This window comes from Arachis stenosperma, chromosome 6, assembly GCF_014773155.1.
Source record: "Arachis stenosperma cultivar V10309 chromosome 6, arast.V10309.gnm1.PFL2, whole genome shotgun sequence".
NCBI classification, from domain to species: Eukaryota; Viridiplantae; Streptophyta; class Magnoliopsida; order Fabales; family Fabaceae; genus Arachis; species Arachis stenosperma.
Window position 1 is genome coordinate 118,936,211 of NC_080382.1, and position 20,968 is coordinate 118,957,178.

The 20,968-nt window shown below is 34.8% G+C and overlaps 3 protein-coding genes across 13 annotated transcripts; 2 read left to right on the top strand and 1 right to left on the bottom strand.

The window, feature by feature from the left end:
- Window positions 1–1,505: 1,505 nt before the first annotated feature.
- LOC130935229 (protein CLP1 homolog) lies at window positions 1,506–9,517 on the top strand. 11 transcript variants are annotated; one of them, XM_057864860.1, is made up of 15 exons: window positions 1,506–1,824; window positions 2,710–3,687; window positions 3,792–3,836; window positions 4,435–4,558; window positions 4,866–4,917; window positions 6,430–6,637; window positions 6,728–6,796; window positions 6,892–6,987; window positions 7,135–7,376; window positions 7,497–7,635; window positions 7,770–7,826; window positions 8,063–8,197; window positions 8,697–8,932; window positions 9,092–9,136; window positions 9,228–9,517. In XM_057864860.1, the coding sequence occupies exons 6-15, from the start codon at window positions 6,437–6,439 to the stop codon at window positions 9,313–9,315; spliced, it is 1,308 nt and encodes a 435-aa protein (XP_057720843.1). In that variant the 5' UTR covers window positions 1,506–1,824; window positions 2,710–3,687; window positions 3,792–3,836; window positions 4,435–4,558; window positions 4,866–4,917; window positions 6,430–6,436; the 3' UTR covers window positions 9,316–9,517. The 11 variants fall into 11 exon arrangements, with proteins under 11 accessions (XP_057720843.1, XP_057720842.1, XP_057720849.1 ...); XM_057864859.1 differs by having other exon boundaries at window positions 2,710–2,813; window positions 3,420–3,836; XM_057864866.1 differs by having other exon boundaries at window positions 2,710–2,813; window positions 3,440–3,836.
- A 3,615-nt stretch (window positions 9,518–13,132) lies between these two features.
- Window positions 13,133–17,174, top strand: LOC130936764 (uncharacterized). The gene is made up of 7 exons (XM_057866918.1): window positions 13,133–13,736; window positions 14,908–14,962; window positions 15,311–15,385; window positions 15,474–15,565; window positions 15,783–15,864; window positions 16,303–16,386; window positions 16,808–17,174. Exons 1-7 carry the CDS (start codon window positions 13,360–13,362, stop codon window positions 16,919–16,921), a joined length of 879 nt encoding a protein of 292 aa, XP_057722901.1. The 5' UTR covers window positions 13,133–13,359; the 3' UTR covers window positions 16,922–17,174.
- A 383-nt stretch (window positions 17,175–17,557) lies between these two features.
- Window positions 17,558–19,499, bottom strand: LOC130936632 (type III polyketide synthase A). Its single transcript, XM_057866725.1, has 2 exons — window positions 19,298–19,499; window positions 17,558–18,744 (listed from the first exon to the last, which is right to left on the bottom strand). Exons 1-2 carry the CDS (start codon window positions 19,497–19,499, stop codon window positions 17,780–17,782), a joined length of 1,167 nt encoding a protein of 388 aa, XP_057722708.1. The 3' UTR covers window positions 17,558–17,779.
- Window positions 19,500–20,968: the final 1,469 nt, after the last annotated feature.

The following is a 20,968-nucleotide window of genomic DNA, read 5'->3' on the forward strand; positions in this document are numbered from 1 at the left end:
TCATTAGAACCGGTTGGATCTCGGTTCGGTCTGACTAGCCAGTTTTTGGCCAATTCAATGGTTCAAAAACGGTTTTAAAGAAAACAATTTTTGACAATGAACCGATCCGTATCAAAGTCTGGTTCACGGTTGGACCGGTTCAATCGGCCGGTTCGATTTTCAGAACCATGGGACCAAAAAATCAGTAAGAATCGGATCGATCCAGCCAGTTTTTGTTAAAACCGATGTTTAAGAAATCGGGATCCATTCGAAACTCTTTGCAGTTTGCCCCCTTGTTCGAAGGAGTCCCCAAGTCTAAGACCCTAATCTCAGTTCTCAGTTCTCACTCCTCCTGAAGCATACCCCCGCCACCCCCATCTCTCTTTCTCTCTTATTCTCAGCTCACCTCGGTTCACCGCCACCCCATCTCTCTTTCTCTCCTCCGTCTATGCTCGGCTGCTCGCGTCTCGTTGCTCACCCTCACTGCTCGTTGCTCCCTTCCTTGCTACCTGTCGCCATCACTGCCCATCATTCACTACTGCCTCCCTCTCTACTCGTCGCCGTCACTGCTGGCCCTCTGTCCTCTTCTCTTGTTTCCTCTTTGTCTCCCTCTGCCTCCCTCTTCTCTTCTCTTGCTCGGTCCTCTCCCTCTGCGTGCAGCCAAGGTGAGTTTTTTTTATTTTTTAGTTATTCAATCATTATTGTTTAATGTTTTGGGTGATTGTTGCTGTTGATCCTATTTTAATGTAACTGCAAAGGTTGATTTTCTTATTATTTTTCTCTGATTATTGCTGTTTTTTTTTTGCTGATTGTTTTTCTTTTGTGATAGTTGCTGTTTAGGTTGGTTGATACTGTTTAGGATTGGTTGACATTTTCTCTTTAGGATTCTTTTGTGATTTTTGTGATTGCTGGTTTTTTTTATTGATGCTTGCTATTTTTTGTATGTTTGATGCTTGCTGTTTAGATGATTGGAATTTGCTGATACTATGGTTAGATGATAGTCTCTGTGAATTAAGTAGGTGATGTACTAATGTGATACTATCATTCATGGTTATGAAAATCGGACCGGACCGGCCGATCGAACCGTTCAACCAGGAACCAGCGATGTAAGCGGTCCGGTCCTCCCTCTATAACCGTTCGAAAAAACCGGTGAAAAACCAACAAAACCAGCCGAGAACCAGCTAGTTGGATTGGACCGGTAACCGGCCGGTTCGGATAAAACGACGCCATTTTTTAATTTGTAAAGAAAAGGAAAACGGATCCTGGTCATTCCCAAACCCCCCCTCGTGACCCAACCATGGTTATGAAAATCGGACCGGACCGGCCGGTCGAACCGGTTCAACCGAGAACCGGCAATGAAAACAGTTCGGTCCGCTATTAATAACCGTTGATAAAAAAACCGTTTAAAAACCGCTGAACCGGCCGGGAACCGGTCAATTGAACTGGACCGGTAACCGGCCGGTCTATGAAAACGACGTCTTTTTGTGTTGAAACTCAAAAAAAAAAAAAAAAAATCAAACGTGCAAGCCTCTCCATTCGGAACCCCCCTTTCCCCATCATTCGTGAACCCCTCCTCCCTTTGGAGCAAAACCCTAGCCGCTTCTTCCTCAGGTTCCTTGCCGCCGCCTCCCCAGGTTATCCGTTCTCGTCGCCTCCCCAGGTTATCCGTTCTCGTCGCCTCCGCTTCTTCCTCTTCCCCAGATTCGGAACCCAGGTAGCTCGGCCCGTCGTCCACTGGCTTCTCTCTTCCTGGCTTGGAGGTTGGAGCAGCTCGCCGTTTGCTGTCGTCTCACCTGTCGCCGTCGTCTCGTCTCTCGTCGGTTGCCGTCCGTGTCTCCGTCGAAGGTGAGTGGCCGTGCTTTGCTTCTTCCTTTTAATTTTGCTCTGCTTACTGATGGCTCTGGTTACTTAATGCTTGGTTCTTCTTCTTCCTTTTAATTTCTGAAAATTTTGCTCAAATATTGTTGCTAATGTTCTTCTTCAATGGATCTGTCTTGTATTTGCTTGTTGCTGATGGCTGTAAATTTTTTTTTTCAAATTTACTGATGGCTCTGTTAGTCTGTTGCTTTCGATTCTTTGCTCTGTTACGGATGGCTGATGGCTCTTAATTTTTTTGTTCAAATTTACTGAAGGTTTTGTTTGTAGTTGCTGGTTTTGCTGGGTGAAGGTTTAGTGTTTTGGAATGTTTCATAATGTGCTAATGTTTGTAATTGCTGGCTTTGTTTGTAATTGCTGGGTGAAGGTTTAGTGTTTTGTGATTATTGGTTAATGTGTTGGTTTAGTGTTCTCTCTTTTCCAGATTTCCCTTCTCCCTGTATTTCTGCATGTTGCTGAATTGGTAATCAATAAATTTGCCTTTTTGCTGTAAATCGGGACTTTACTAGGATTTGTTAAATTTGTTGCTGTAACTTGAATTTGTTGCGGAATTTGTTGCTTCTCAGTCGCAGAATCAGAACAGAATGCTCAGTCAGTGCTTGATTGATTGGCTTTGCTCACTGATTGTATTTGATGATAAATTTTAAATTGATAACTTTTAAATTTTAAATTTGCACTGCCTGTTACTGATTCACTGTTCTTTTAGTGCTTTTTGTTGTTGTTAATCATTGTGATGAGCTTTGTTAAAATTTGCACTGCCTATATTACTGAGTGTTCCTTCAGTGCTTTTAGTTGTTGTTAATCATTGTGATGAACTTTGTTAAAATTTGCCCTGCCTATGTGACTGATTCACAGATTCATCCCTCGTCATTATCATCGGCATGAACTCCGAACCAAAACCCCAACTCTCTGGATAAAATTGTAACGAAAGCTGATTGGGACTTTTTCTTCTACTTAAGGTATGAATCAGAATGATGAGGCCAAGTTGTGAATACACAAGTGTCAATGGACTATAATATATATTGAGTTTGTGACATTAGAAGGGTGTAATAATAACAATAATGGGGTCATGTTATTTGAATATTGAGGTTTAACATTTAAACTCTCAGCTTCTCAGCCTTGTTTGATTCTTCATCTCAGGCAATTGAATCGAATCAATCAGGCCTTCCTTTTCTTTTTCTTTTAGTTGATTCGTAATTTTTCTAATATATGTAGCTTTCTGAATCAAGTGGATCAGATTATGTAGTTTTCTTGATTTGGGATATTTTCGGAAACGCATTAGAAGAGCTATTTTATTATTATGTTTGCTATAATAATATTCACATGTTCTGTATGCTTGTGATTGTTTCGGTGTTTACATTTTCTTTCCAAGTCACTTGCTGTGGTTGTTCTTGAAGGCTTTGTATGTGTGTGTGAGAATATGTGATAACATTGAATGCTGCTGCATCTAATAGGAGTTCTTGGAGTACCCTCATCTTTGGTCCTTTATAATTTATTTATTATTTTATTCTAAAACGGTTTTTTCGGTTAAACCACCGGTTGGACCGGTTGAACCAATGAACCAGTGAACTAGTGACTAACCCAGGTCATCAAAGAAACCAATGAACCAGTGATCAAACCGCTTTAGTCAAAGAAACCCTAGCCGCCTAGCCCTCCATCGCCGCCGCCTAACCCAGGTCCTCAGCGCCGCCGCTGTCCCAGGTCCTCAGCACCGCCGCTTCTTCCTCCATCGTTGCCGCCTAACCCAGGTCCTCCATCGTCACCGCCTAACCCAGTAACTCGGCAGGTCCTCTTCGGCTCTTCATCTTCGCTGGCTTCTCGGCACGGACCCAGGTTAGTGGCTTCTCGTCTTCATCTTCACTGAGGGTTTCAGCTGTTTCAAGTTTGGTTCGGTCTTGGTTTCAACTGTTTCAAGTTTGGTTCCATTTTTCTTCAAGTCTGCTTCGGTCTTGGTTTCAACTGTTTCAAGTTTGGTTCTGAAGGTTGGTTCTTCAATTCTTCTTTTGGTTCTGTCTTGTATTTGCTGGTTGCTAATGATAGAAATTTTACAAATTTGCAAATTTGTATGTATGGTTCTGATTGTATGGTTCTGTATGTATGGTGGAAATCTGTATGTATTAAAATTTGTTTTACCAGTTGCTGATAGTGTTTTACTAGTTGCTGATAGTGTTTTACCAGTGGACTACTTGCTTGTTGGCATGAGCTTGGCTGCTATCTGAATATAAGTATGAAGTTGTGTAACTAGTTCTTGAGAAGAGAATTTTCCCAAGATTTAAAGCATTTGGCAACACTCAGATGGATTCTTTTGTTTTCAAATACTATTTTTATCTTATAGTTGACTTCTGATTATATATATATATAAGACAATTATGTACTTTTCTTATCTTCAGAAGTTTACTTCATTATTGGGAATTTGTGAAATGTTACATACTTGCTTGAATGAACAATTCTAATTAGCAATAACTAAATTGGGGTTCTTCTCTCATAAGAAAGAAGTTATTTTGTTGGGGCTATGTCAAATTGGATTGTAATGTTGAAAGCTTAAACTGTAGTATACCTGACCACTTGATTCTGGTCAAGGTCAAGCAGCTTCTGCTCTAAATTCAGATTCAAGTCTTCAAGCTAGACTCTTGGATAATAGCAGCCCCGATCAACCTTTAGACTCATCTGCTCACAGCACTGCTCAACAGTTATCAGGAGGAAGGTATGAGACAGTGTTGAGCATACTTGATAACTTATGGTGGTTGTTTTATAAGCAAAATTTCAATGTGCTGACTGCAATCATTTTGTGTCAATACTAAGATGCTTATGGTGTTAAATGTTTGATAATTTTAATAGTGCCGTTTACTCTCAACATGAACAATTATGAATGTAAATGGGAACTATGCCAAAATCAAATTACAATATTTCTCGCTTGGGCCAATTAATGATTACTATTCTATATTGGGAAGTTTGTGTTGTTGAGTGTTGACCTGTTAGAATGTTCACTTTATTTTTCCGATTCAATTCAGGAATTTAGCTGGTAATGTAGCAACAGTGGCTGCTAGTGTTCCACAGCATCAGGTCCCATTACATTCCATTGTTACTAATCCTATTTTAAGATTTATATTAGACTATAATTATATTTTAGGATGTTTATTCATAATTTATTTATTATTCTATTCTAAAACGGTTTTTCCGGTTGAATCACCGGTTGGACCAGTGAACCAGTGACTAGAATGGTTTGATGATCGGTCCGGTTCTCAAAACTTTGCTATCATTAGATTAGATGATAGGCTATGTGATTTTTTTTATTGGAGCTTGCTGTTTAGCTGATTGAATTTTTTTTGTATTAGTTATTTGTAGAATTCGAGACTTGATTATTGTTACAATGGCAGTGAAGATATATATTTTAAATTTTAATTTTAAATTTTCGATTATTTTATATTTTTATTTAAATAAGATTGGGTCAATCAGTTTAATTCTGACCCACTGGTTGAACCAGAACCTAATGACTCAGTAATCTGACCGGATCGGTTCTGACAACTATGGTAAATTGTGATTGAACTTGGATTTGTTGCTGAAAATATCACGGAGCTAATTTTTTTGTTGATTAAAATCATCAGTTGAATTTGTTGTTGAAGTTATGTATTTCAAATTTTAAATTTAAGTTTTTTATTATTTTATATTTTTTATATACGCGGGATCGAGTCAATCGGTTCTACCAATGATCCACTGGTTAAACCAGTGATCCAGTAGTTTGAACGGTTTGATTATCAGTTCAGTTCTGGCAACTATGCAATTAGGTTCTTGAAAATTTCGACCTCAGACTTGTTAGCGCTTGAAGAAAAAAAAAGTAGCAATTTGGTTCTCCACGATAGCAAACAATGGACACGTTATGTCCTTCTATCAATTCATCGTGTAAAATTTAACGGTGGTGCTTATATGTACCGTTAACTAATATGACATGTCTATTTATAAAAGATAGTCACATTGGTAATAATTTTGGAGCGAAACTTTACATGTTTTGGTAAGATTCGTAGTAAATAGAAAGTAGCTAATAAAGATTATATAGAAACTCAAAGGATAATAAATACTTCACTGTCTAAAACTATGTCGTTTCTATGTTCATGTGGCAACAACAGAACACACTATTATATAACAAAATACATGGACAACTTCGTTTTGATTTGCTAATTATTGATGGAAGGATATACATGTCCACTGTTTGCTTTCATGGAGGATCTAATTGGTACTTTTTTTTTTCTTCAAGTTCTAATTAGTCCAAAGTTAAAATTATTGAAGATCTAGTTGTTACTTTACTCAAAGAAGAATAATTAAAAAAAAATATACAAAAAAAATGAATAATAATAATATCTTCTTCTATTTTTCCAAAAATGGTCTTCTCTTTAGTCTTTGCCAACGCTCGTAATGTTAACAGTTTCAAAAAAATGTGTTAGTGACTTGGAGAAGAGTGAGTGAATAATTGATGAAGCAAAAACCCTTGAGTTTCTTTCTGTTACTGGATATTTGAGTTGTATCGTTTGATATAAATACTGAAATCGAATTCTCTTTCTGAACTGGGAATTGTGATAGCGTATCGATGGCAATGGCGCACAGTGGCGGTGCATCGAGCTCAGGGGTGAAGCAGCAGGTGAAATTGGAGAAAGAAAGTGAGCTCCGGATTGAGGTTGGAAACGATGCTCCTCTTTGCCTTCGTCTTCTCAATGGAAATGCCGAGATTTTCGGCACTGAGCTTGCACCCGAAATTTGGCTCAACTTCCCTCCCCGACTCAAATTCGCTGTATGCAAATTCATATTCTGCTATTCTTCCATATTCATCGTTGTTATTGTTATTGTTATTGCTCTTACTTGTCGTTGATTTTTCAATTAGGTTTTTACTTGGTATGGTGCTACCATTGAAATGGAAGGTACTACTGAAACTGATTATACTGCTGATGAGGTAAAGTGATAAACCTGCTTTACTACTATAATCTTTGATTTGGTTGAATTGTTTAGGGAAAATGTCATTCTTTGAGTTTGATTGTATGATTGTAGACACCAATGGTTAGCTATGTTAACGTGCATGCTATATTAGAAGCCAGAAGAACTCGTGCTAAAGCTTCATCCTCTGGTGATTCTGAATCTTCTCAGGTGTGACTTTGTCATCCATTTTCATGCTAAAGGTTTTTATTTTTATGTATAAATCATGCTGAACGAATTCTAAAGAGTCATCAAAAAGCTTTGTTTGTTTGTTAGTGTATGTGAGTGTGAATTGCATTAACTGGTTTGGTTGTCCAGGGGCCTAGAGTGATTGTTGTAGGACCTACTGACTCCGGAAAGAGTACCTTGTCGAGGATGCTTCTTAGCTGGGCGGCTAAGCAGGGTTCAAAGCCTACCTTCGTTGACTTGGATATTGGACAGGGATCTATAACGATTCCTGGATGCATTGCTGCTACTCCAATTGAAATGCCCATTGACCCTGTTGAAGGAATTACTCTTGAGATGCCTCTTGTTTACTTTTTTGGCCATACAACTCCAAGGTAATTTCTGCTCTACTTTTATATCCTCTGTTTAATTGAACATTTAAGAGAATGGAAGTTGTTGATACACATGAAGGACATGAGGATCCAATTGCAATTCACACTATTTGGTTTTGACAGTAACAATGTAGAATTGTATAAAGTGCTAGTCAAGGAACTTGGGGGAATGCTAGAGAGACAATTTGCTGGAAATGCCGAATCTCGTGCTTCGGGCATGGTGATAAATACCATGGGGTGGATAGAGGGAGTAGGCTATGATGTAATTAACCTTCGAACTTGATGTTATTGTTAAATTGATGCCTTTCAAATATAGAATACACTTCTAGTTCTGATTAAAAAGATCTAAATTGTAATTGTCTCTCTTTCTCATTTGATTTTGGGTTTTTCTTGCAGTTGCTGTTGCATGCAATTCGTACACTTAAGGCCAATGTTGTCTTAGTTTTGGGTCAGGTAGAAACCTACCTTATCTTTATCCAATAGGCATCATAGTGCCTTCTGTATAAGCTGTGCGGTGATAGCCAGTTCTTTTGATGATTGTCCCAAAAATAATAATTGATTCTCAAATATTGTACCTGCTTATACACAGGAGATGGGTGTGGGTTCACACATTTACATTTCTTTGACTAATAGATTTCTTCTGGGATGGATTGGTGTCTCATTCAGGCTTTTCATTTGATTTCATATAGGAAAAACTGTACAGCATGCTCAGAGATGTCCTGAAGGGAGAGCCCAAAGTTGATGTTGTGAAACTTCAAAGATCTGGTGGAGTTGTATCCAGGAATGTGAAGGTCCGCCAGAAGGCCAGAAGTTTTAGGATAAGAGTATGATACTTCTGCTTGCATTAAACATTTGTTGCTCTTTTCCTTTTATAATTTTTTCTGTTTGAGAGCATTTCAGTTTAAACTATTTGAATATTGTCTGTTCTTTGTTGGCACCTATTATGCTGAACTAATTAATATTTAGTTGTTAGTGTAAGGGGGTATTGTTATTCTTGTAGCCCAAATCCATCCTTTACTGCAAATATAGCCAGACATCAATGAGAGGATCGAATTTATTGGCTATTTTTGTGCTGAGAATAAATTGGACAAAGGATGTTCAAAATTGAGTAACAAAAACTGGTTTCATAGTGATGCTAAATAATGGCTTGTGCATTCCTGTATAACTTATGCAAGTGAAACAATACTTTGAGTGATTGGGGAATTAGGGACTGCATGCTCTCAAAACTGCTGAATTAGGGACTTGGGGTAATTAGTGAATCATCCTGGAACAACTTTTTTGGGAATTCTAATGTATACTGTTGCCTATCTGATTTTGATGCAGGAGTACTTCTATGGCCTTCTTAATGATCTCTCTCCACATTCTAATATTGCTAATTTTAGTGACTTGTGCGTCTATCGGATTGGTGGTGGGCCACAGGCTCCTCGCTCAGCCTTGCCAATCGGAGCAGAACCTGTTGCTGACCCAACAAGAGTTGTTCCTGTGAATATAAACCGTGATTTGCTCCACATGGTCCTTGCAGTCTCATTTGCCAAGGAACCCGAAGAGATCATTTCAAGGTAAACAAAAATATATTTTGGATGGTTAGGTTTTGATAAGTAATCATTGGTGTCTTAGTAACCTTTTATAATCCTTTTAAGAACCCAATAATCGTGGTTGTTGATCCAATTGTGGTGTCACAGTAGCAGACTTTTGTAACCATTTTCTCTTTGGTGCAGCAACGTTGCTGGCTTTATCTACGTAACAGATGTTGACATTCAGAGGTTTGTATCTTTAGATTTTCTTTATCCATTTCACCGCATTACACTTGTTATGAAGAATGACTGCATTTCTAACATGATATGTACATTGCAGAAAGAAGATAACTTACCTTGCACCATCCGCTGGAGATCTTCCAAGCAAGTTTTTGATACTGGGATCCTTGACGTGGCTTGAGACATGACCTAATTAACAGTTTTGTGATAGGAAAATATGTAGTGCTGTTGATATATTTTTTTTCTTTGATATCTTGATCAGTGAAATTAGATGTAATTTACGACTATTTTGGGGAGTGCTTAGGAACAAACTTTGTCTTGAGATTATTTTGATTTATCAAAGCGATGGTGGATTGAAGTGGTTAAGAAAATCGTTGACCATTGCGTTAATGGTGAAAAAGAAGCATGCAAATTAAACTCATTTCAAAAGGATTTTACCTTTTCAAGGACTAATTAGTTAGAAGTGAAAATTTTTGACGATTTAATTGTCATTTTACTTAAAAGAAGAATAATTAAAAATAATACACAAAATGAATAATAATATTTTCTATATTTCCAAACATGGTTTTCTGGTTAGTCTTTCCCAATGTTTGAATTATAGGGATGACAATAGGTAAGGTAGAGTAGAGTTTTGACTTTTGACTCAATTTTAATTTTATTTATGGGTTGAGAATATACCAACTTTAACTTTATCTGTTTTCAATTTATGGGTATCCAATCCCATGTGTAGGTTAGACAATACAATTATTTCACAAACAATACAATTATTCCATAAATAACATAATTATTAAATATTCAATTTTACATAAAAGTCTTTACTTAAGTTGATAACACAAACACATATAAAACTATCGTAAGTTTATGAATATTCCATTTGTTGCAATAATACCATCACTATTCACTAATAAGGTTTTTTTACCTAAAAATAAAGAATAAAAAAATTTATTAATCAATCTATATAAATTTAGCATTAACATAAACAAATGAAAAAAGTTAAACCATAAATAACCTTTTTGACGATATGTTGTATGTAACCAATTTTGATTACACATAAAAACTTTCACGGTATCTTCACGAAGACTACCACGATGAGGAGCCACTGTAGACAAAGAGATGACAACTATATTTCATGCAATTCTTTAAAGGATTGGAAACCTAGTTCCATTCACTTTTCACCAAACTAAAATATCAAAGTCGGTACTTAAAGGTGAACATCTTCTTCTATATAATGATCAAATTCAGTCTTTCCAAATGAACTATTTTTCCTCCTCTTTTGTCTGATATACAACTAATGCTCTTGTATCCTTGTAATAACCAAACACGATAAATATATTGCATGATACTTTGAAAAAAAAAAATACATACTCCATATAAATGACCTATGGGCCTCATGGGACTTTAAACACAAATAAACGAACACAAAACAAATTGCATATCCGTCAATTATTGAAACAAAAAAAAGGACAAAGTATCAAGGAGATTATAATATTTTAGCTGCTACTAATCTTCATTCTCCTTGCCTAATTTAGCAGCAACTATTTGGACACTCTTCTCAACTTGGTTTGTTGGAGAAGATTCGTCAACAGTCTTCCTTAAATTTATTGAGGAGTTTTTAACTTCAAAAAAATACATTTAGCAATTTGCGTGTCCATCCACCCAATATCAGAGACCTCTGAGGCATGACAAATGAATAATCTCCATTCAAAGTAATTATCTCACATGACTGCGTGCTTGTCTTCTGTAAAAAGAAAAACTCTTAATAATATGGTTTAGTGCAAACTCCTTTATTGATGTGATAGACTAATACTCAAGTTGTTGAATCCTTAATATATACCTTAGTATTGTCAATTGAGTTTGTCTAGAAGCTAAGAAGCTCAAAGTTTTCAATAATCAAGTTTTTCTGTTAATGGTGTTTGAAAAAAATAAAACGCAAAATTAATTACTTATAAAAAATATATAAATGATAATAGTCAAGAAGCAGAGCTTTGTGGTCAAGACAAGGTCATGGACGAGAAAAAGAAGTAAGTAAAATAATGGACAACATACTTCACGGCAAGACCATTTTCATGGTCTATAAATAGTAGAAACTCGGAAGAGTTTTGGGACTTCTTCAAAAATACTAGATCATCATAGATAAGTCTTCACCAAAATTTCTAGTCCGATCGACGCAATAGAAGACCATGGAGCATAAGTGCATGTGAGTGTTGGAAGTCTACTTTTATTTGCTTTTCTTTTATCTTCTTTTTTCTGTTTCTTTTCATTTATTTGTTTTTTTTTTTATTATTTGCTTTACGCATTTTATTTTTCCTTCTGTTTTTCAAGCATTTTTGCTTTCTAATTTGAGAGTTTTATCTGTTTTATTGTAATTCTTTATTATTTGCCACAATTCAAGCATCTCATATATTTTGACACGAATGCTAAGTAATTATCCGATCAAGTCCATTTTTTTCAGAAGAGTTGTATCTGTTCTTTGATACTTAAGATCTTGATACAAGTTTAATTCAACACCATGTCCAAATTACCAAAAATCAAGTGAAACAATAACAAATAAATTAATAATTTTAAACCTTGTTTTTCGATCTTATTTCACAAGAAACTTAAATGACTCCTCTTACAAGCGTTTAAGTATTTCAACTATAATATCAATGCGAGTTTTAACTTTTAAAGACAAAATTCTAATAAAAACTTTTCTTTTTGTAATTTAATAAAATGCACCATTAATGAGCATGCAAATTAAAGAAGTAAGGTCTGAAGATAAAAAGAACACGTGACATAGATAAAATAAAAATGTAGTAATAAAAATGATAAAGAAGATGAAGAAGATTTTAAATAAAAAACTTTAATTTAATTAAAGATAGAAAATAAAATACAAGATTATAATGATGGATATGATTCAATGTTATGGTATTAATGCAGTTACATTTTTAGTAATGTTAGAGAAAGAAAGGAAACTATTCTACTTTTAATTTATTGTAACCGTCTTTAATAACTGCCTGCATATTAGTGGGTGAGGTTTTTTGGAGTAGGTCAATGCTAAATAATTAGGTCATGTAAATGAACTCAAAGAAATATATTAAAAATTAGAATCGAAGAAATTGAAACTGAAAAATGTCTGTGCGTTCTGGATTGGAAAAGGATAATACTAACAAGTAAAAAAAAAATAATCGAAATTAGTTTAAATTTGAATAAATAGTTTAAAAAATTTAATTATTAACAAAAATACATTGAATTTATTTTTAGATTCAAATGAATTTTAATTAAATTAAGAAATAAATTGAAATTATTTAAAAAATAAAAAATTTAGTTAATATTTATCAATAGCATTAAGTGAACCTCAATTAACACATGAACCAAAATAAATTAAAAAATAAATCGAAATTATTTAATGATGATATAAAAAAAATCAAAACTAATAAAGATGTTAGTAAAATATTGATATTATTAGTGATATCAATAATAAAAAAAGAATAGAAAAGAAGAAGACACAATATTGGAGGAATGAAAGAGAAGGAGAAGAAGAATTTGCCTGTGCGAATTTAGAAGAAGAATAAAGAGGAGAAGGAGGAAAAGAAAACGAAGAGAGAAAATGAAAAAGAAAAAAACAGACAAAGAAAATGAGGTACATAATTTAAAAAAGTTGTTATAACAACTTAGTTAAATTTAGTTAAATATTTGTTTGGACGTAGAGTTTTATTATTTTTTTATATAAATTATTTCAATTAAAAATATAAAATTTTTTTACAACTTGCAAAAAGGGTTTAAGGTTTGTGCCCATATGTAGTTCATTTATCTAGATAGATCATTTCAGAACATTTTACGCACTTACTCTCCATAACCAAATTTTTTACCTAACAACGACGAGGGTGATTTATTTTCCAAATTTAAATAAATAAAAAACCTCAATAATCGAAAGTACAATATCTAATTCAGTAATTCCCAATTTTGGATGGGCATATTTGTCAATGAAGAGAAAAGAGGATATCGGTAGCATTCATGGTAGAGAGAAATAGAGAATGTGTGGTGATAGTTTTTTCCGTGACAAAAATGCATTCGCCACTATATTTTTGGTTTCTTGTTCTTTCAAGTTTCTCTCTTGGGTCCTATGATAGTATGATTTGTGAATAATCAACCAATACCCAATAAATATCTGTGTTTTTAGCACAGTTTCTAAGCTTTTAAGCTCAAAGCTTCAAACTTTGCAACTTGCAACTAAGAGGGGTGTATCATCAATCATGGCACAGTTCACAACGCATGGTCGCTTGAAGCTTCTCTTCAATGGCGAAAGCGTATCACCTTGTTTGGGTCACAAGGACCCTTTTCACTACAAGTGCAGATCAATTCACACCCACAAGAGAAGGGTGAGGTATATTGGTTCCTCTGCTAGAATTTACCATGCTTCATCTTCTCATAGAGGAAGAATTAGCCGTTGCAATGCTAAGGCACCCCGTATTAATGGCAATGAAGTTGTTCATGAGGAATATTATGATAATGATGATGATGAGGATGAGGATGAACATGAATATTCTTATGAAGATGGTGATGTTGATGATGTGTTTGAGGATGATGGGTTGTCTTGCTTCCGGGGTCTAGTGTTGGATATATCATACAGGTCACTTCTTTCTTTAAATATATACATACTTATTTTCTTTCATTTCCACAGTTGGCAGATACATAGTTTAGTCTCATCCTAGTTAAGTTTAGATTAAGTGACTATATATATAGGAAGCCCCATAGATGCATTTTGGATCAAAATATGGCGTCTGAACCATTTAGTGGTTTATAACTTTACCACTTAATACTTTAGTTTGGAAGTATTTGATTTTTGGGACTCCCTTGAACCATTTAGTGGTTCATGTGTTCTAGTATGATGCTTTTATGATTCATTTGACATGATTTAGAGCCTTTCCAAATGGCTCTCTATTGAGTTTTGTGCGGAGATAATTGTGTTACTCTAGGAACATTGCAAGACTTCTATTTGAGTTTCATGTTGAAATGAATTTGGAGTGGTGTTAAGTATCCCACTAGGGGATAGTGCCATTGAAAGATCACGAGAGGTTGGGTTTGATTAGTTAGCAAAGAGTATTATGAAATTGAAAGACCTTTATCTTCAGTGATGTATTGGTTTTTGGATTTCTTTTCTCCTTATCTTTTTAGGCTTGAATGAAGTTTGTAAATGTGACTATTGATAATTATTGTATACTTCTTCCCTTTTAGTTTTTCTTTCCGTTATTTGATTATTTTATGGCATATTTATTGTTGGTAATGTTCATTGCACTGGTGCACCTTGTGTTAGTTGTGGACTCTATGAGCACCTGAATACACACACATTTGTGTCTCTCAATATATTTTTTGACTTTCTGAAATCATAACTACTAAAGTATAAAATGGGGTGACCCAATGCATGAAGCTCTTACTTGGTGGGGTTTAAGGAGGGTACATGTGAATAGGATTACCCCTGAAACTTTCAGGTCACAAGACAACAATCTTATGGTTGCTGTTGCGCAAAGGCCGCTACTGTCTAAATCAAGATAACTTCAATGTAAGAAGCAAAATTGATAGGACTAGTCGGTTACCCTTGCTTTCAAAGTAATGTGCTGCAATTTTTCCCTATTGGTTTCAGTTAATAATGATAGGGTCTTTGGGATGAAATAGCCTAAGTGTTCAGTGTGTGCCGATAATATGAAGTTTGTAACAATTTATTTTCTCTTGTATAGTCACCAATATCAAGACAACTCCTCAGTTCTTTGCTTTTGGTTCTGACTGATGTCATCATGCTTCAGGCCAGTCAATGTTGTAGGCTGGAAGCGTGCGATATGTTTGGAGTTCATGGAGAAGGTCAGCTCTTCCTTGTTATGATACTGAAAATTACATGCAATTATTCGAGAATTTGTTTATAGTTTACAAATTAGTTCCATCTTCCACCGTATATCGTGCTTTTCAATACTTTTCATGAATCTCTCGTTTCAAATTGGAAGCAGAGTTTATAGTTTAATTTTGATACCACCTTAACATGTTTTGTTGCTGTGTAATCTAAAATGGTCTGAATTTTCCAGCCCTCGAGTTCAGTGTGCTTGCACACACACATGCATTGCCGATTCAAAACAACTTTTGACTTTCTCAATATTCTTTTTAGACACTGAAATATGTCATTGAAGTATTTATTTCGTATCTTGATTTAACCAGGCAGATGTACTAGAGTATTATGCTAAGACCGTGAGCTCCCCGAGTGGATCTTTCTATATACCAGCTGTCTTAAGGGTATGTACTAATTAATGATTTTGATTTGATTTTGATTTTTTTTTATCCCTTTGATAGATGAGTTCAACATATTTTTGTTTTCATGCAGGTTCCTCATTTACTTCAGGTTGTTAAAAGAAGAATAGTGAAGAACAATCTTAGTCGGAAAAATATACTATTTCGGGACAACTACACCTGTCAGTAAGTGATGTATATATTAATATTTGATTTCTAACAGAGTTAAATGTGTTTGATTCAGTTATTCAGCACCTTACAAGGCTTCTCTTCATTTTCTTTCTTTCTTTTTCTTTTTTCATTTCATTTCCTCTTCCTGTCCAAATTAACCGTTTAAATGATTAGGTTAGTTTAGACTTCAGATACAATTTCTTGCAGTGACATGATATTATCTTCTTAACAGGTATTGCTCGTCACATGAGAATTTGACCATTGATCATGTGGTGCCAACTGCACGAGGTGGAGAATGGACGTGGGAAAATCTAGTAAGACACATATAGAAACTGTTAACTATTTGATAATTAATGTTTTCATATTTATAAAAAAATTTGGTATGCAAATCTACATGATAATTATATTGGCTAGTCTTGTGAACACAAGCTTTTTCATCAGAGCCATTGATTCCATGTTTTATTTGTTCCCTATATAATCAGCCAACAGAAACCTAAGAAAATTCTGCATATCTAGCTGAAGATATATTTACCGGAAACGATACGATGACCATTGACATTAGTTTTGGAGTTCATTGCTCACTGTTCTATTAAAAACCAAAGACACTTTTGTCATGGAAGGAAAAAATACATAGCCTATAGCCTGTAACTGTAAGTTTACCTATTGATAAGTTTAGGGAGGGAGGAATTTTTGTGAGCATTCCAAAGACTATATAAAGAACTCCTTAAACAGTGTTATCGATGCTGACTCAGGTGACTGCTTGTTCCAAGTGCAACTCAAAGAAAGGTCAGAAAACTTTGGAGGAAGCAAAAATGACATTAAATAAGATCCCAAAGGTATTAGTTACATATATCTGAAGAAAATATTTAGGTTGTGCTCATTTCGTCATAAAAGATTAAAATCACTTTATCAAATGAAAAAAAAAAACAGTTTTCATATATCTGGATAACTTTTTTTTTAAAGCAAATCAGAATTTCATAAAAGGTCTGTTTTAAGTAACTTCTAGAAAGAAAATCAACTTTTTCAATTTTATATAGAAGATTTGAGGTGTAAAATCATTTTATTCAGAAACTGAAATAATCACACCCTTTTTTCAAATGATGTTTTGGCATAATTGGGTGTCATCATGCTACCAATACCATGAACATGTTGCTAGCTATTAAAATCAGTAGTGAATTACATGTGTTAATTGAGACATACTATCTTTTTCAACGTGTTACAATAGTAAGAATTTTACTTTGTTTTTCACTTTTTCAGGCCCCAAAGGAGTATGACATACTCGCCATGCCTCTAACTTCTGCAGCTCTAAGAATGCTGACAATAAGAAAGGGAACACCTGAAGAATGGCGGCAGTATCTAAGGTCCTCTTGACATCCATGAAAATTAGTCTTTTGTGGAAGTTGTGAACAACTAATAAATAAAAGTAAAATCCTCATGATTCTTAGATTAATCTAATTGACACATTTAAGAAGAAAAAGAACAAAAAAATTGTAAGCATTGATGTTGTTCAATCAAGATTGTAAAAATATATGTATAGTAAATTCCTGCTTCATTGACAGGATTTGATATATGTAATTGAATCCACTTAATGGGACAAGACATAATTTATGTGGTTGTAAATTCATGCTAAAATTCCCAGACCTGTTTGGTTGCTCATGGATTAGTAGGTTGCTCCATCGTTTGCACTTTATTGCTAGAAATCTGATTACTCCAATTCTGAGAACCGTAGCCATTTATTTCAGTGAAGGTTGAGGGGTATAAGTAATAATATGCATAATATTATGAGGTTCAAATTTCATTGGCATCGATGTGAATTAACTACCAAAATTGACCCCGATTTTTAATATGCTGATCTTACTTTTGTTAACCACAAAAATGTCTTCAAAATATTTTGGTTAGCATTTCCAAAAATAGGGTGCGATTTTGGTAGTTTACCCAAAAAAAAAAGTATTGCATTCATAGGGTTCCTTTGACACTTCATCATTGCATTTCACCCAAAATCCAAAGGCTATACCAACCAAATAACTTTTGGTCTTGATGTTCATATAGTAATTTACTACATCATACTTTATTGTTAGAAAAACATCTTAAACCACCATAACAGAACACCACTTAGTACATCTTCCAATTGCTATATGAAGACAAATGCTTGTTTAAGATTAAATTTTGTTCTGGTAAAGAAAAGGTTAGGTAGAGAAGCTTAAATCTCCAAGACCTGGAGTTGTAAGATTACAGACTACGTAGGAGAATTCCTTCGAAAGTAATTCCCGGACCGAACGCCAATCCGAGACCCCATTCCTCCCTTCCTTCTTTCAAGTACTCTCTCATGTACTCCATCACATAGAATATGGTGTTGCTACTAACATTCCCATAATCCATTAGTGCCTTTCTACTACAATCAAGCTTCTCACTGCTCAATTTGAGTGTACTCTCTAGTTTGTTGAGGATTGCAGGTCCCCCGGGATGAACAGCCCAGAATAGCTCATTGAAATCCTTGATGTTGCTCTTAGCCATGAGCTTCTTGCAGAACTCCTCGATGTTGTCTTCGATTTTCTGAGGAAGGTCTCGTCCGAGTTTGAAGTTTATACCCTCCTCAGAGAGCCTACCATCAATCACAGTGTGTGTCTCCGGCACGAATTTTTGGACAGCATAGTTGAGCTCCATGAAGGGAGATTCTTGTCCCAAAACAGGGTTGGCTCCAATTATAACTGCGGCTGCTCCATCGCCAAAAAGCGCAGCCCCAACGAGATCATAAGGCCTAGACTTGTTGGGGGGTCTGAAGCCAAGTATGGTAGTCTCAGATGTTGTGAGTAGAACCCTGCTACCAAGATTATTTTCCGCTATGTCCTTAGCGACTCTTAGGCCAGTGACTCCGCCGTAGCAGCCAAGAAAGTAGAGCATTACTCGACTTACATCGCTCCTCAAGCCAAGCTCATTGGCCAGATAGAGGTCTCCTCCCGGCAACCGAATTTCGCTGGACGAGACGTAGACTATGTGAGTGATGTCTTGTGCAGGCCTTCCCCATTCCTTGATGCAGGCAAGGCTGGCATTGGTAGCCATCTCTACAACGGCCGGATTTGCTATTTCCAGCTTTTGCTTTATGGTTGCTGAGCCCTCTGTGGCCAACTCAGGGTATTTGTCTAGAATCTCCTTTGACATCACTGTGTATCTTGTCTTCACAGTAGTGTTTTTACCTGAGATAACATACAATCACAAATCATCAAGCTATGTGTTGCGTTAACAAATCAGATTTCCTGGTGCAATGCAAGTTCAAATATTGCCAGCAAGTTTTGCTAGGAGTAAGGTTGAATCAATTAATCCATAAGCATAAAGACACCACATGTTTCTCACACGTTTTGAAAACTGGATTGAACAGTCAAGTTTAATCAGTTTAACCGGAAATTGATCATTAAATTAGTTTTGTCAAGATAAAAATTAGTTATCAGAACATCAATAAATATTAAAAAAATCAATAAAACAAATAGACCGACTTGATTAATTCGATTTTTTAACAATTAATAGATTTAAAATAATAAACCTCAATTGTACTAAACTATCTCTAGTTAGTGGTAATTATTAATAGTCAAACATTTATAATTTCCTAAAAAATCATATAATTGTTGAAAATATGCACATCTATATTATGTATTAATATCATAACATGTATGTTAAACATTTGGTATGTTTCGTGTGAATTGTGTCAATTTCCGTACTTCATAAAAAGAATATATAAATATTTGGACTTACATAGACGCTCCAACTTCTCCTTAATATATGAATCCTCACACTTTGTGTCACGAATATAACCTTCCACTAAGCATTCTTGAGGGATGATTTGGCTTGGGAATGCCTTCCCTATTGCAAGTATTGTTGCTACCCCTGGCGTAGGAACACGCCTAGTGCATGCAGCATGCTCCTTGGAACTACCATTCAACTTACCTTGTGTCATCTTTGTGAGTTTTCAATACAAGTTCTTGAATTTTAATATAGATTTCTTACTTATGCAATTAAGAGTTATGGGGTTATATAAATAGGAGCTTGGCTTGTTATTTGAGAAGTTGGTGTCAAGCAAGTCTCGCATGCTAGTTGGAAACATTAATTTGATGGTGTGTTGGTAACATTTTTTTCAGTTCATAGTGTTTGAATGTGTGAGACATGAGAGATTTCATAGGTCAACAAAAATTCTCTCTCTCTCTCTCTGTCTAGCACCGAATTCATTTCTAACTCTTAACAATTTTCAACCTTGGAGTCAAATAAACAAAATAAACGTGGACATCTGAAATCGTCAACATAATGGTTGTTTAACATAAATAGTAAAATAAAAACGAGTGATGCCGCAAGTACAATTTTTTTTTTGACATTTAAGTCTAATCAAATTAGTCCAATTACAATAAAAATCACTCTTAAAACAAAAAATAAAATGCCTTCTCCACTAACGCAGAGTTCAAAGAGCTTGCACCGTATGTGCAAGTCCTTTTACACTTTCTGCAACACAACAATTTTTGTTGAAAAACACACAAATTTTAAAATATAGCACACAAATTTTTGAAGTATAATACATAAAAATTGATATAAAATACAAATTTATCAATATAGCACATAAATTTTTGCATATAATCCACAAATTTTTTAACACATAAACTTTGAAGCACAACACACAAATTTTACTACATTAAAATTTATATGTATATTATTTTATTAAATTCTGTTATACATTTATTTTTTTTTATGGTATGTAAACCAATCACCATTCATTACAAACTAAAATTACATTATAGGTTTCATTTTCAAAAAACACACACAAGAAAAGATGCTGTTAACACTCTTTTTAAGTATGTCATCATAACTCATGGCTATTAATTCTGATGTGCAGTTTTAATATTTTCTGGTGGTTAGGGTCCCCCGAGAGTGTGGCATGACAATCTCTGAGTGCACCCAACACAACTCCTTTGTGTTCATGGAATGTTGCCCTTAGATGCAAGAGGTGCAAATCAGCTTTGAATGTAATTGCTTTTGAAAAGTTCAACGATCGCCTGCATGGACACTGACACAGACACAGGATACGACACGACACGAAATATGCGGACACGCGAATTTAAAATTCTTATAAGACATGGGGACACAGCATATATATAAAATATAAAGTATGTTTTAGATAAATTGAAATGATATTTTAGTATTTTATTGATATTAAAATATAAATTATTTTTTAATTATTTTAATATATTTTTTAATTATATAAATATTTAAAATATATTTTATTTTAATAATTAATAATATATACTATTTCTAAACTCATTTCAAGAATACATGTTAAGAATAAGATCGGACACGCTGACAAGTGATAGTATTTAGGTTTGTGCAAGCGTGTCCGGAGAAAAATTTTTTATTTTTTATTACGACATGGTTGGACATAGA

What these genes read in the sequence shown, in the direction of transcription:
- LOC130936764 (XM_057866918.1), top strand. Translation starts at nt 13,360, where the DNA reads ATGGCACAGTTCACAACGCATGGTCGCTTGAAGCTTCTCTTCAATGGC. An exon ending in GTGTTGGATATATCATACAG is followed by an intron (nt 13,737 to 14,907) that starts GTCACTTCTTTC and finishes ATCATGCTTCAG; the next exon opens with GCCAGTCAATGTTGTAGGCT. An exon ending in ATATACCAGCTGTCTTAAGG is followed by an intron (nt 15,386 to 15,473) that starts GTATGTACTAAT and finishes GTTTTCATGCAG; the next exon opens with GTTCCTCATTTACTTCAGGT.
- LOC130935229 (XM_057864858.1), top strand. Translation starts at nt 6,437, where the DNA reads ATGGCAATGGCGCACAGTGGCGGTGCATCGAGCTCAGGGGTGAAGCAG. An exon ending in TAGAGGGAGTAGGCTATGAT is followed by an intron (nt 7,636 to 7,769) that starts GTAATTAACCTT and finishes TTTTTCTTGCAG; the next exon opens with TTGCTGTTGCATGCAATTCG. An exon ending in TTGTCTTAGTTTTGGGTCAG is followed by an intron (nt 7,827 to 8,062) that starts GTAGAAACCTAC and finishes GATTTCATATAG; the next exon opens with GAAAAACTGTACAGCATGCT.
- LOC130936632 (XM_057866725.1), bottom strand. Translation starts at nt 19,499, where the DNA reads ATGACACAAGGTAAGTTGAATGGTAGTTCCAAGGAGCATGCTGCATGC. An exon ending in GGAGAAGTTGGAGCGTCTAT is followed by an intron (nt 18,745 to 19,297) that starts GTAAGTCCAAAT and finishes ATGTTATCTCAG; the next exon opens with GTAAAAACACTACTGTGAAG.